General features: G+C 36.0%; 1 protein-coding gene across 1 annotated transcript; it reads left to right on the forward strand.

The window, feature by feature from the left end:
• The first annotated feature begins 1,346 nt into the window (after nt 1-1,346).
• LOC114156597 (TBC1 domain family member 20) lies at nt 1,347-13,484 on the forward strand. Its single transcript, XM_028037121.1, has 10 exons — nt 1,347-1,579; nt 2,584-2,638; nt 2,948-3,078; nt 3,440-3,520; nt 4,653-4,839; nt 4,924-5,025; nt 6,150-6,291; nt 7,714-7,898; nt 9,161-9,270; nt 11,464-13,484. The coding sequence occupies exons 1-10, from the start codon at nt 1,510-1,512 to the stop codon at nt 11,628-11,630; spliced, it is 1,230 nt and encodes a 409-aa protein (XP_027892922.1). The 5' UTR covers nt 1,347-1,509; the 3' UTR covers nt 11,631-13,484.
• The last annotated feature ends 613 nt before the right edge of the window (nt 13,485-14,097 follow it).

Below are 14,097 nucleotides of genomic sequence, written 5' to 3' on the forward strand. Positions count from 1 at the left end.
AGATTAAAAGTCAAGCTAAACTAAGGTTACAAGAGGATGGTCTTCCTCACTGAAATGTGCATAGAAAACATGCAGTTCATCAGGGAGGAAGGGAAGAGTCAGAAGCAATATGCTGAATCTTTAAATTGCTGATACATTTAAGCATTGAAATAATAGCAATAATATTTTTTCTGACAAGCTGCACACTGAAAAAGTGGTAGAGTTTGTATTTTTTTCTATCACACTTTAAGTTTTTTGTGTGTTCTTGGAAGAAAAAATTCAAAAAGAATATGCAAAGTATTGTTGTTTAACATCATCAGTCAACATCAGTGTCCATTTGGTTTGCATGACAGAAAAACACGTAATTGAATTCTAGAACTGAAAAATTGAACTAATGATATTGATTACTACAAACCCCATAAATTTGCCTGTTTATTTTTTTTTTTACACAATACACTTCAGTTTCTTAGCCATTTGAGCTTGTAGTGCACTAGAGTCCAAACTGGCAGAGAGTTCATATCCAAATCTTGGGCCTGACTTACCATGAGACCCTCAGAAAATAAACACTGCCTCAATGCAAATAACAATCTGTCTTATTAGTCTACCCCCCTGAACCTTACTTAAATTGTTTATCTAAAGATAAACTGTGAAGTCCTCTGGTTACAGAACATTTCAACTTGATTTCTGCCCTTCTGAGGTGACATAATGTCTAGAAAACCCAGCTGCACCTTTGCAAAAAAGCTGATATTAGTTTCCACATTTTTGGATTAGTTTCACAGTAAAACAGATTGCAACAGCATATAACTATAAATGAGCAAAGCCAGTGTAGCTTGATGATAGCTTCTCATAAAAAGCTGCCTGGTGCCTTGAAAGCCAAGTACACTTAGCAGGATTTTATGGCATTGTCATTAATGCTTTGAGAGTTCCTGTAGACTCGTTTGTTTTCACATTATAGCTATATTGTTTTGGAAAAGATTTAATTGCATAGAGTCATATTTTCAAAACGAATCAATGAATGAGTTTATATTCAACTTAGAGGAAATAATTACATTTATTGCTTTATTTACTAATTCATCCATTCACTGTTTGTGCCCCTCACTAATAGAAGATTTTATCAGAAAATGAAAGATTGTGGGTACCAGATTTCCCTTTGAGGTGTATAAAATGTATTTACATTTACAGCAAAGTGCTTTAAAGCACTATAAAATAGTTCCTAGATAGTTTCTATGTCACCTTCAGTATTTCAAACGGGTGAACAGTCAGTAGAACTACAAATACTACAATCAAGTGAGATTACCTTCCGTTTTGGCAGTCAGCCAATAATATCCTTGTCACGTGAATATTTTGTCCAATCAGAGTGTGGCAGACCGGAAGTAGGTTGAATCAGCCAGTAAGGCTGTTGACAAGAGCCGTTTCGTTCATATAAACACAGCCGGTCTCATTTTTGTGTTTAGACACTGTTTTTATTCGCCTTTTCTGCCTCATGGTAGATTGTTTTAGTTGACTTTCGGCATTTTGTACTTAAATGGGATGAGAAAACACAAGAGGAAGAAACAAATCGGAGCAGTTGGGGGCAATGAGAATGGATATGTTACAAGAGGTTAGTGAAACAAAAATAGCTAGCGCTATTGTATGGATAAAAACTTGGCGTTAAATCTTCTGCTAATAAAACTTGCCAGAACATTTAACATTATTTGGTAAATCGGAAAGTTGACAAGTCTCATACTCGAATTAAATCTAATTTTACATAATATAATTAAAACCCGTGGGAGTCGGGGCTGGATACTGATCTGGAGTTGACGAGTTTCTCCTCCTAGCTGGCAACAAATCACCTACAGTCGTTTCTTCAAGAGATTTAATCAGAAGCAAAGCAACTCTAAATGCTGCTTGCGTGGCATCCTGGGTTGTCTGAGAAACCCTGGAAAATTACAGCTCCCATCTTCAGTTATTTTACTCACAGAACCAAACCTGTCATTTGTGTCATTGTCAAGAACTCCAGACAAAAGCTCTTACATAACTGAGGCATTGTGATTCTTTGTCTGCAATTTACTTGCCACTGACATAAATCATCATAGTTTTGTTGGGTATTATTTTTGCCATTTTATAAACAAACCCTTTAAGCACTTTTTGTGCTATTTCTTGGTGAACTTGGGCTAATATTTCTGAGAATAAATAGTTTTTTAAGGAATATTTTTGAACAATAGCAAAATGTGTAGACTGTTAAAGACAGTACCATAACAGGTTTTGGAATTTTGTTCATTGCCATTTGTTGTAAAAGAGAAAAAAAATGAAATGGGGCTAAAAATGGGAAAAAAATAACATTATTAATTTGCATTTTATGTTTATCTAAAAATAATTCAGTTCCAAGTTATAAAACTAGTCAGGAGGATCCCCAGAATTCAAATCCTAGACAAAAGAGGGTTTTGTTTTTGTTTTTGTTTAAATCAACTCCAACGTCAAAGTTCATAATGGCTTTTCGAATATGGCTTTATAATTTTCATTTTGTAACCCTGTGTTTGCTGTTTTATTTATTTATTTTCATGTATGCTTTTCTAATTACATCTCTGCTGGTTTCTCACTAAACCTTTTTCCTGTTTCTTACAGAATCGGATGGTGGAAGAAAACATAAGCTGACCGTCATTCATCAGGCTTTGATAAGGTTGGAATTGTTCTGCTTTATATAATTTATGTACATGAGGCATAAATATCTGATCATCTATGTAATTTGGTTTTGATATTAAAAACTATTATAAGATGGCTAGTCCCTTAATTTATTTAAGCAATAGCATATTGTATCCCCCTTTAAAAATCCTACAGAATTTAGCCACATGTGGTACAATACTTTGAATTTTAGGAATTTTAGATTTCTTTATGTGACAAAGAATAAGAAAAGCTTCACACTGTTTCATTACAATCAAACTTACTTTGTTTTAGAGAGTTGCATAATTCTTTGCTTCTGAACTGATAGAGATCCAGTGGACATTGAGGCGCTGAGGAGAGCTGCAGCCGGTAACGGAGGCTTACTCACCGATGAGCTAAGGAGAAAAGTGTGGCCTAAATTACTGAACATAAATGTGTACAACCTGCCACCCAAACCTGGTTAGTATACCTTTCTAAAAAACAGATTTAATGACAAATATTTGTATTTATTTTTCCACAATCACTACATAAATCAAAATAGACAATCATTGACATTGCAGCACTCTGGAAACATGCTTAAAGGCATTGAACTTTTTCACATTTTGTTTTGTTAAAACTAATAACTTATTTGGATTTAATGTGATGCAACAACATAAAGTATTTCATATTTATAAAGTGTAAGGAAAGCTTTATGTATTTTTTAAAAATCTTAAGTGTGGCATGGAACACAAATGCAACCTGCGACTTTCAGATTTCTATTTGTAAAAAAAAAAAAAGATTAAAAAGTTCTTTGTTAATGTAATCTTTCTTTCTGCTTCAGGTCGAGAAGTGAGGGAGAACCACAAGGACTACAATCAAGTTGTCCTGGATGTCAGAAGGTCCATGAAGCGATTTCCTAAAGGTGCTTTTATGTGTGTGTGTGTTACCTCCACTAAAAGAAGCAGACTGTAATTCACTGTGACATTTATCAGGCTTCACCCTTGTACTTAGAGCAACTCAGAGGGTTATCTGATAAAGTTAAATAATTAATTAGCAAAGTTTAAGTGTTGTATGGGAAGACTTGGAGGACAGAGATTGTCTTCTATTAACACGTCTCAGAGACATTTTGAGTAAAAACTTACTGATTTTTAAAAGTTTGTGTACATCTTACCTAAAAAATAAATGGTGTGGAAAAGATAATATCACAAGCATACAGGTTCAGAATCGGCTCATTTTTTTTTCTGAATCTAAATTTATCATTAAAGGCAATAATAACAAAAGGTAATTCCAAACTTTTTTGAAACGCTCAAGCAGTATGTGCAGAACTGTTCAGAAATATCCACCTCTTGATTCAGCAGCTTGTGGAATAACTTGATGAACTTAAAGTACCTTTTGGACCTCATCAATCACATTACTGTGGAGGAATGCTTTTCTGGCGTGTAGCTTTTCCAGACAATTTGAACAATTATGTTGGATTCTATTTAATAAATCTGTCATGCATTTCTCATTTGAGTTACTTTTAAAGAAAACTTGCTAAGCCCGGTGGTTGTGGCGCTCGGATAGGGCCTGTCATGTTTTTGTGTTAAAAAATGTTTAAAATTGACAGAAAATGTAAAAATGTCACTTGATAATTATGTTATTTGAAGATTGGAAGATTAATATCTTCCAATCCAACACCTACTATGATGTCTTAAAAAATTCAAACATTAAAATAAAGCTTAAATAAATAAGCAATGCTAAGCCTGGTGGGGGCACAAGTAAAGCTTGGTTGCCTACCAGGCTTATAACAGACTGGGGGAACTCTGCTTTTATTTAGTTTTTCTGATCAGTAATGAGTTTTTTATTTGTTTGTTTCCCTCTGGGTTTTTATTCATCTTTAATTTGAATAATTAAAGGAATTGTATGCATTAATATCATCTCTGGATGTTAAGATTACAGTTTAGTCTCCAGGTATATGCTTAACTTGAATGAAAACAGAAAAAAGGTTGTTTTTTTTTTTTCTTAATGTTGGTGTTTGTATGTAGTGAATGCTTCATTCTTGTGCGGTGTTTTAGGTATGCCAGCCTCAGAGCGAGCCGTTCTGCAGGAGCAGCTGATCGACATCATCCTGGAGGTGCTGAAGCGAAACCCGCAGCTCCACTATTACCAGGGCTACCATGACGTGGCTGTGACTCTGCTGCTGGTGGTTGGGGAGCGCATGTCCATTGCCATGCTGGACACTTTGTCCAATTTTCATCTCAGGTTAGCCTTCTTTCACAGTCGTTGCAACATAAAGATTTTATTTTATTTTTTTAAATTAAACTTAAATTTTTCTCCTTTCTGTAGGGATTTCATGGATCCGACCATGGACAGCACCAAACACATTTTAAACTATCTTATGCCCATATTGGAACAAGTTGATGCAGAGCTACACGACTTTATGATCAGGTATGAATTAACTGACAGAGTAAATCACTTAAAAACTGGGATCGTTTTAGAATAACTTGCCACTAGAGATAACCAGAGAGCTAGTCTTTAAATAAAATTGAGGATGCATTAGTCGTGGTCTCATTTGGAGAGTTTCAGTTAAATGTTGTGGTTTTAATGGCCTGTTTGTCTCACTGAGGTCTTTGCATCATTAAACTAATTTTAAACCCTGAATAGATAGTAAAATGCAAAATAAACAAAACTGAGGATATTTGGATAATTTGGTTTATTAAACCAGTCAATATTGCTTATTAGAATAAAGCCAGCTATTGCACATTGCTTATTAAGTTTGTCAGGATCAGGTTTTAGAAATGTTTGCATGTTTGTGACTTGTGTTATGAAGTATTTTAATCAGCATGCTTGTGTGTATCTGGAAAGACTATATATTTGCTAGTTACCTTACATCTTACAAACCCGAACTAAAAAAGCTAAATAACGAAGGCATTGCTTTGGACTAGAAGGCAAGACAATAAAAAAAGATTACTTCAAAGTTTGGATCACTGATTTTAGTGCATTCTTCCTCTTCTTTCTTCCTGCCTTCTCATGTGTTTTTCCTCCATTTTATCTCATTTCTCCAGCTGTTCTTTGCTCATGCTTCTTGCCTTTTGTCCATCCTCATTCTTACAATTTCATTGACCAAAACCTTCCACATATACTACTTCATTTTATTTAGGTTTCAGAAAATTTAGAAAAACTTCAGTTTCTAAATTTGCCAAAATGTATCAATTAGTAAAAGTCTTTGCAGGACTTTTGAATGGATAGCTACCGTTTTGTAGATTTGAAAATGTGTTTGGATTCTCTTTCAATGTTTAATTTTAATCCAAAAAGTATTTTTTGACACTTAACTTTTTACATCATCACTATAAATGTGTTACTGAGCTAAAAACAACAAAAATAATCAGGTTTCATTTTACAACTGAGAGAAGTGATAAAGATCACTTTATTTTTGAAAGTAATCTTTGCTTAAATTTAAGAAAAGCTTGGAGCACATGTGAAATCTGGTTATAAAAAAATATGAATATATTTTCTTTCCCTGTGCTGTTGAGCAGCTTGTCTTCATCTCTTCTATGTGGCCTCTGTTTCAGAGCGGAGGTCGGAACCATCTTTGCTCTCTCCTGGCTCATCACGTGGTACGGCCACGTCCTGTCAGAGTTCAGACACACGCTGAGGCTGTACGACTTCTTCCTGGCCTCCCATCCTCTGATGCCCATCTACCTTGCTGCTACGGTAAGACGGCTTTCGCATGCAATCTCCTCTGCAAGGACAGTGTGGTACTTTTATTTTAAATGAAAGAAAAATCACGTATAAGTGACTATTTTTACAACACAGACATTTAGACTTTTCCAACTTGTTGCTCAATAGAGGCTCTGTACACTCTGTTAAAAGCAGGACTGTTGGTGTGTTAGATAATTTACGCAAAGGTTAGTTTGTTTTTTAAAATACTTTTAAAAAACTTTTCAGAGTAGAAACGGTTGCTGTTGAGAATGTTTCAGTATCTACTTATCTTTGTTTCTGAGCTAAATAGAGGAAGGACCCTGAAGTATGTGAGACCATAAAGTAGAAATGTATTTATTCGTCCTCTAAAGAGTTCAGATCACAACGTGAGGCTCGAATTGAAATAAGTCTGAAATGGGGCAAAGTTGCTCCAATATGATCCTAGTGGGCATAAATACTGGAAGTATTTTGTAACAATAATGTATCAGGTGGTAAACTTTCATTCCTAGAAGGTCAGGCATTCATTAACACAAACATAACTATCCTTATGCGGTAGCAAATAGAATATGGGAATGCATCATAAACAAGACACATACTTTATTTATGTGAAACTGAGCTTTGTTTCTCATATTTAGACCCATGTACGGTACACAAATATACACTGCAATCTAAAAAAAATAGTGTGACAGCAGATTTACTTTCTATCTGCATATATATTGTCTAATATTCCAGTAGGAAGGAGTTATTTTCCAGAAAAGATTTCTCCAGAGCATTTCTTAGTTAAACCTGTAACTCTGCTTTCCTGTTTGTTATCACTGTTGTTCTCTTTAGTATTTCTAGCTGGTGAGCCTTATTTTCAATTCATCACACATGATCCATAATAATTAAGAAAATAAGATGTATAAACTTACTCCTTCTTTGGTCTAAGCTACTTTTATAACAGCTAGTTTGCTACTGTTAACATACTTTTTAAAAAACTTTTCAGAGTAGAAGTGGTTGCTGTTGAGAATGTTTCAGTCTCTACTCATCTTTGTTTCTGAGCTAAATAGAGGAAGGACCCTGAAGTATGTGAGACCATAAAGTAGAAATGTATTTATTCGTACTTTATGAAAAGCAGTTAATATTTTCTCCCACATGAAACAACTTAAATTTGGTTTTTGTTACGCACCCTGAGAAAAATGTTCACAAGCAGAAATCAACCCACCAACACAGAATTTAAATTAAAGTAAAAATATTTTTAAGGAAAAATAATTGCACAGATTGCAAAAAAGGGACAGTTTAAGGAAAATATGCAACACAAGTATTTTTGAAGAGGATAAACTCTGTCTGTGCTCTTATAGTGCAAAAAAGACCAAAACTCGTGGACTTACAGTAAAACTAATTAAATTTAGATGCTTCTAAACGTTTGTCTTGTTTTCAATTTCTCTTCTTCAGATTGTGTTGCACAGAGAGAAGGAGGTGAAGCAAACCGAGTGCGACATGGCTATGGTGCACCACCTGCTCTCCCACATCCCCCAGGACCTCCCGTATGAACTCCTGATCTGCCAGGCGCAGGACCTGTTCAAACAGTTCCCTCCATCGCTGCTGGCCAAGCGGGCTGCACTGCAGTCTCGCAAGAGGTGAGGCGACGACGGAAATTAAATTAAAGCCGTTAATATGATAACACTGCTCAGAGCACATATCTTTAGCCCTGGTGATTAAGATATTTATTAGAAGAAACAATAACAGTCAGATCCATGTTTATGGGTGCTACCGTTTAATAGCTGCTTAATTAAACTGGAACACGCAGAAGTAAAGTCTCCTAGAAATTACTCTGTATGGAGGTTCTGTTTTGTTTTCTATCCGTTAATTTACTTTCAATTATTTGTGTTCCACTCAGGTTTTATGCTAACGAACTTCTTTAACTTTACTTTAACTCAATTTGGCTTTTGCATATCATCCGCTGTACTAAACTTGGAACTGTATACATCAATTTTTTTGTCCGGGTTATTTAAGATTTCCTTCAAATCATCATTGTTTATTGTTTATCTCCAAGTATGGGTTTGACCATAAATATTAACTTGTATAATTTCCACAACATATAATAGAAAAAAACAGGCCACAAACGGAGTAAATTCTGAGATTTCACCTTTTAATAAATGTAAGGAAAATGCTTTCTTTGGATTGCATGCTCCGATAAATATGCGTTTTTATTTTTACGTTCTCTTTATGCTTGTTGTTACATTAGACTTAAAAAGGTGAAGTATAAGGCTGTCAATCTGAATGAATTATAAAATGTTTCAATCAAAATGTTTCTCCTGTTTAAAACTGTATTTGTGTATTTCGGTTTATGTGTAAATATAAAACGTATTTTGGAGAGCAGCAAAATTTACTCTACTGTAGAAAGTGCGGTGCAGCTCTTTCAGTAACCAAAAGGGGGCGCTCCTTACTCACATTCTGACTCCACCACCCAGATGTGCCACAAATTCCTGGTGTTGGTCCACACAGCGCCTTTCTCTCTCTATTATTAAGGGGAAACCTTTAATGCGGGCGGGGCCACTCACTCCCTCGCTCTGTGCAGCTCTGAGCGTGTTTCTGCGTGTCAGCATCCTTCAGTGTCGCCTGAAGTCATTGTTTAGGGCGGGAAGTGACACAAGACCTTGACAGACACGCTGAAAGATACAAATGCTCAAAACATACATTAGCTTTCCACAACCAAGAAGCACTGAGTTAGCAATTCTCCCTAACTCTCTCATCCTCTTTGGCTCGCTTGTCTTAATCTATCTCTTTATCCATCAGTCCATCTTCTCATGTTACTAGACTTTAGTTTTCTTCCTTATTGATGGCTAACACTCCCTTCCCATTCATCTCTCTCTCTTTCTCTCTTGTTTTCTTGCATCAGCTTGTCCATAAGCAGCTTCCAGGCATTTCATCTCTCCACCCTCCACCAGAGGCCAGACTCTGTTCTCCAGCGCCTCACCAGGGCCCAGGGCTACACCACCTCCAGACATGGTAAAAATAGTTACTATAATCTTATTACTATTCTTCACAAAGAGAGCACTCACATTTCAAAATTTTTTTATTTTTTTTTATGCAGACAGGGTAAAGATGTATTGTTGCTGCATAGGCTTTGAAGGTTGAGAAAAATGAATACTATCTATGAAATCCTCCACGAAAATCCTTCCAGAGCTCCCAGCTTTGGGGGTTTTCCCACCTCAGTGATATAATTCTTCAAAACAAGGCAGCAGTAAACACTTTCCCCTCTGGCACAATCAATAACATGTAAACAAATGTTGTAGCACCCCCATCAGACCAATCAAGTGCAGATTTAAATATGCCAGAACAGAACAAAGAGATGCATTACTCCCTTGTGTTCTGTGAAGATCTGAACAGCGGCATCTGACATGTTGTCAGTGATTTGCACAGACTCGGAAATATGATGTGGCTTCAGCTTCAGGCTGAATGCTTTAATTATAAACCTGAGGAATATAATTCCCTGCAGTTTCATCAAAATATAATCAAAAGGCAGAAAAACAGGGAAAACCAACTTGTAGATCTCACGATTGCGAACAATACATGTGTGCTTTTTAACCTTAAGATTTAGGAAATGTTATTCAAACCCTCCCTGATAAAGTCAGACTCAGTTCAATCAAACATATTAATACTTTAAAGTATGCAAGACTTAACATCTTTTTTGGTTGCACAGCAAGTTAAAGAAAACAAACATGTGACACCAAGACAGAAAAAAAACCTTAATTTTTTATGGGACTTTATGATTTGTGGTAAACTTGCTAAATCATATGTGTTAGGAATGCAGCTGCAAAGAAAATTGTACCAAAAGGCTAAAACAAACACAGGCTTAATAAAACTCCATGGAGGTTATCCAGGTCTTTGAGCTGCATTATTATTATTATTATTTATTATTTATTTATAATTATTATTATTTATTATTATTATCATTATTTATCTTTGCTTGTTTTATAAAATTAATACTGATAATCAGTAATACATTTGAGATGTTCTTGATAAACAAGAAAATAAATAAGTCTGGACACAAATCTAATTCTGCATTATGTTCATATTGCAAAACTTTGTTTCACATAGAACATTTGTCTGCATATAAACAATATTTTAAAAATAGAAAGGAAACAACTTAATTTCATATATCCAACAACCAAAAAAATACATTTAGAGTAAGAGTAGGAAAAATAAAAAATTTCACTAGTTAATTTTTTATTTATATTTACTGCATTATGCCCAAACTAGTGTGACAAAATTAATAAATTCATAATTTTTAATGTGAAAATTATTGTTTTATATTAATAGCTTTTATATACATCCAAGTGTTCCTGCTGGTGAACATAATAAAAACTATATTATACAACTCAATTCAATACAAAAGTAAATTTTAATCACAAAAGGAAATTAAATACTATTCTTTAATTAATACATACATAGAACCAGTTTCCCTTTTGAGCTATCAGTCATTCAATGATATTTAAGAACATTATAACTGCAGATTCATGTGCTTATTTTGTTTTTAGGCTTTGGGTGAGCACAGGACATGAAGCTTTATTTTTTATTATTACTAATTACTAATAAATTTCTCTCCCGTTCTCTCTGCTCCTGCTGTTTTCACCCTCAAGATCCTCTTTTATGGTTGTCAGTCCAGTCATATAATTAAAATAGACAATTATTTTCCGCCTTTATTGGAACTCTGGATAAAAATGGGTCTTTGATTTCAGTAAAACAGTCTTTTTTTTTTGTGCAGTAGCATAATCTCACCCTGCAGAACACATAAAAATAGTCTCTGTCGTTTAGGAGTAAGAACGTCATAACAGTTTTTGTGGCTATCTGTGGCCCTTTAATGATTTTTGTATGGCCCTTGACTGCATGTATGATTTATTTGTATATTTAACAGAATCGTGGTTCACATAGACATAAAAAAAGAACAAAGTCACATGATACATAACAACAAAAAAACAAAAAACTCTTTAAAATAAAATTAATGCTTCAGTGTGAGATTATGATGGTGTCACAAAAGATGAATTAATTTCAGGGATTTTAACTCACGGCCACCAATAAATGTGGCCTGGACTGTTACTTTGGTTTGGCCTTGAACATTGTGACCCCTCCTGACCCCTGCATGTTTCGTCATCTGACCCCGTCCTCCTTGTTCTGTGCTCCTGACCTTTTGACACCCAGGCCTGGAGGCTTCCGCGCCTGCAGCCCGAGGCCAGCTGTGGAGGGAGGGGAACAGGATGATGAAGATGGCAGTGTGGGGGCTGTCCGCTACGCTAGGGGCCGCCGTGTTCGCCGTGGCTCAGACCGCCATGGACTGGGGACCCGACTTGATACTTCAGCTATTCTGATGAGGCCAATGGGAACAAGACAGGAACCCTTAATCAAACCCAAAAGCTTCTGTAATACCTCGAAAAGACTGACGTTGACGACTTGGAGATCAAATCTGCTACAGAAGGAGGTATTTTGGTGCCAAAAAAGTTATTTTCACTTTTCTGTGAAGAATCCCAAACATTTTGGTCAATTTACATCCATTTAGTCAGAGATGAGACATGAAACAAGAGTATAGACTGAAGGAAATGGCATTAAGTAAGAAAAAGTGGGCATAAAAACATGCAAACTAATCATATACTGTAGTTCTGCAAAAGGGTTTGAAAATGCATGTAAGACACTGACATCCTGCTGATAAAGGCTGCTTCTGTATGCCTCACTTTTATCTTTTGCTTTGAAGCGGATTATTTCATTGATGAACTCAGCGTGTCACATCTGTTTCAGTGAAGACTCTCGTTTCGCTTGCTGGATCCTCAGCTTTATATATCAAAAAGCCAAAAGTGCCCAAAGCCAGCACCACGACACACAAACACAAATTATTAAAGAGCGGTGTTTTCTGCTGAAAGCCTCTAGTTATGAGTGAAGGAGGAGGGTTACTGCTGGAATTTTTTCTTCTTTTTTTTTCCTGCCTGTAAGCCTTGTAATAATTGCTCTTCTGCAGGTGTCAGCGAGTAACATTTACACTGGAGCTCAACACACAAAAACAAGCTGTTACACCCCCCTCCTCCTACCCTCAAAAACATGATCATTAGACGCGGTTGGCACAGATTTCAGGCACCCGTGCTTTTTCACGTGCATTGTAATGTTTTTTTTTTAGATTTTAGGAAATTTCCAATATTTTGGTGCTGTTTTTCCCCTCCCACAGACCAACTGCTGCAGAATGAGTAAGGGGAAGACACCACTAGTTTTTTGTGTTCTTAAAATATTTAGCAGGTTTGGGCCTAACTCCAGCCTGAACGGCCGGCAACAGTGCATGAATTCCCCCAACGTGCTTTATTTTATAGATTTTAAAGATTTTTACGCAAGAAAAAAAAAAAAATTCCTAGATTGCATCATTACTGCTTTATATGTATTATTATCAAACACAGAAAGTGAAATTTCCACTTGAGCTCCGACCAGCTGTCAGGGGCTTTGTGGTGTTTTCCAGCACTTGCTTTTTCTGTAACTTTTCTTCTGAAATATTTATCGGTTTGTACTTGTAGCTAAGTTGCTGCTGCTGCTGTAAATGTAACACTCACCCCTCTCCACATCTATAAATGTGTCACATGTTCTCATGGCTCATTGGGCGGTCCGCCCTGTTGATTTCTGTTGCTTTGCAGCTTATTAAATCGCCCATGCACCGTCCAAATTAAAGAAGAACACCAACAGCCGGTTTCCACCCTCAGAAATTCAACCTGGAGACTCAAAATCCCAGCTTTTATCGCTGGAAATAGTCGGTAAATCAATAAAGTGTTATTGCAACATCTCTGCTGAGCCAAAAGCTAGTTAGGACTCTTGTTTATCAGATGGTAATTGAACTTTGTGTCTGAGAGAACAGAGAAAATGTCAGCTTTATTAATTAACAGGCTAGTTTGTTCTTTTCTTCTGAGGCAACTTTTCTTAGTCGAACTTTTTAGTTCACTCAGTCCCTCATTGTTGGCTGTAAGGAATCTATATTTTTTTATATATTTTATTGAAAATATTCCAATAAGTTACCTCTTTTTGATGTATATTTGGTCATGTTAAATAATAAGTTTTGCACGTATAAATTTTCTTTTTGGGATGTCTCTGTGATATCAAGTCTGGTACTGACTTGTGAAGGCTTTTAGTACTCACGATTTTTCGGGTTTGAAGATGTTACTTAAAATAAATATGTTTTGTGTGAAATTGGGTAACTTTCTTGTGTGTGTCTTAATTTGGCATCTTGCATGGAGCGAGATAGTTGCAACTGAATAAACACTTTTATTTACTGTAGGAGATTTCGGAGATGTAGTGAGATATTTGTGCTGGGGCCGTTAAATCTGAAAGCTAAAACTTGGTTCTGAGGGGAGGCAGAGCATATTTACTGGTATTTTAAAGTGTGCGAGCAGCACTTCATAAGGAAGACTGAAAATGTACACTGCTGTTTGTAAAGTTAATTCTTGCAATATCCTAAAATAACAATCTAACCCACCTCAGCTGATGGAGGATTGACGATCTGATGGAGTTGTACCATGTTGACGATGAACAGCATGTAGCTTGAAGAACAGAGCTGTGATGCTGCCAGCGCCTAATGAGGATTTAATTCCTGCCTCTGGCTGTTGGCATACTTCAAAACAGTCTCCTCACCTATTTGTTCATTTCTTTCTTTAACAAAATCAACTCTAACAACACTTACATTAGCACCTGCCTTCCTTGCTGTCTGTCAGGTTCAGATTGAGGGAAAGCAGTTGGAAAAGGACGATGACCAATGCCTGTTTTCAGGCTTTCCTCTGAACACTCGCTGCTTTTATAAACAGAAATTATGAT

The sequence above is a fragment of the Xiphophorus couchianus genome, chromosome 13 (genome assembly GCF_001444195.1).
Source record: "Xiphophorus couchianus chromosome 13, X_couchianus-1.0, whole genome shotgun sequence".
Taxonomy (NCBI): Eukaryota; Metazoa; Chordata; class Actinopteri; order Cyprinodontiformes; family Poeciliidae; genus Xiphophorus; species Xiphophorus couchianus.

Excerpts from the sequence above, each read along its gene's own strand:
- LOC114156597 (XM_028037121.1), top strand. The coding sequence starts at position 1,510 with ATGAGAAAACACAAGAGGAAGAAACAAATCGGAGCAGTTGGGGGCAAT. Across the intron at positions 1,580-2,583 it reads GAATGGATATGTTACAAGAG|AATCGGATGGTGGAAGAAAA; the intron begins GTTAGTGAAACA and ends TGTTTCTTACAG. Across the intron at positions 4,840-4,923 it reads TTGTCCAATTTTCATCTCAG|GGATTTCATGGATCCGACCA; the intron begins GTTAGCCTTCTT and ends TCCTTTCTGTAG.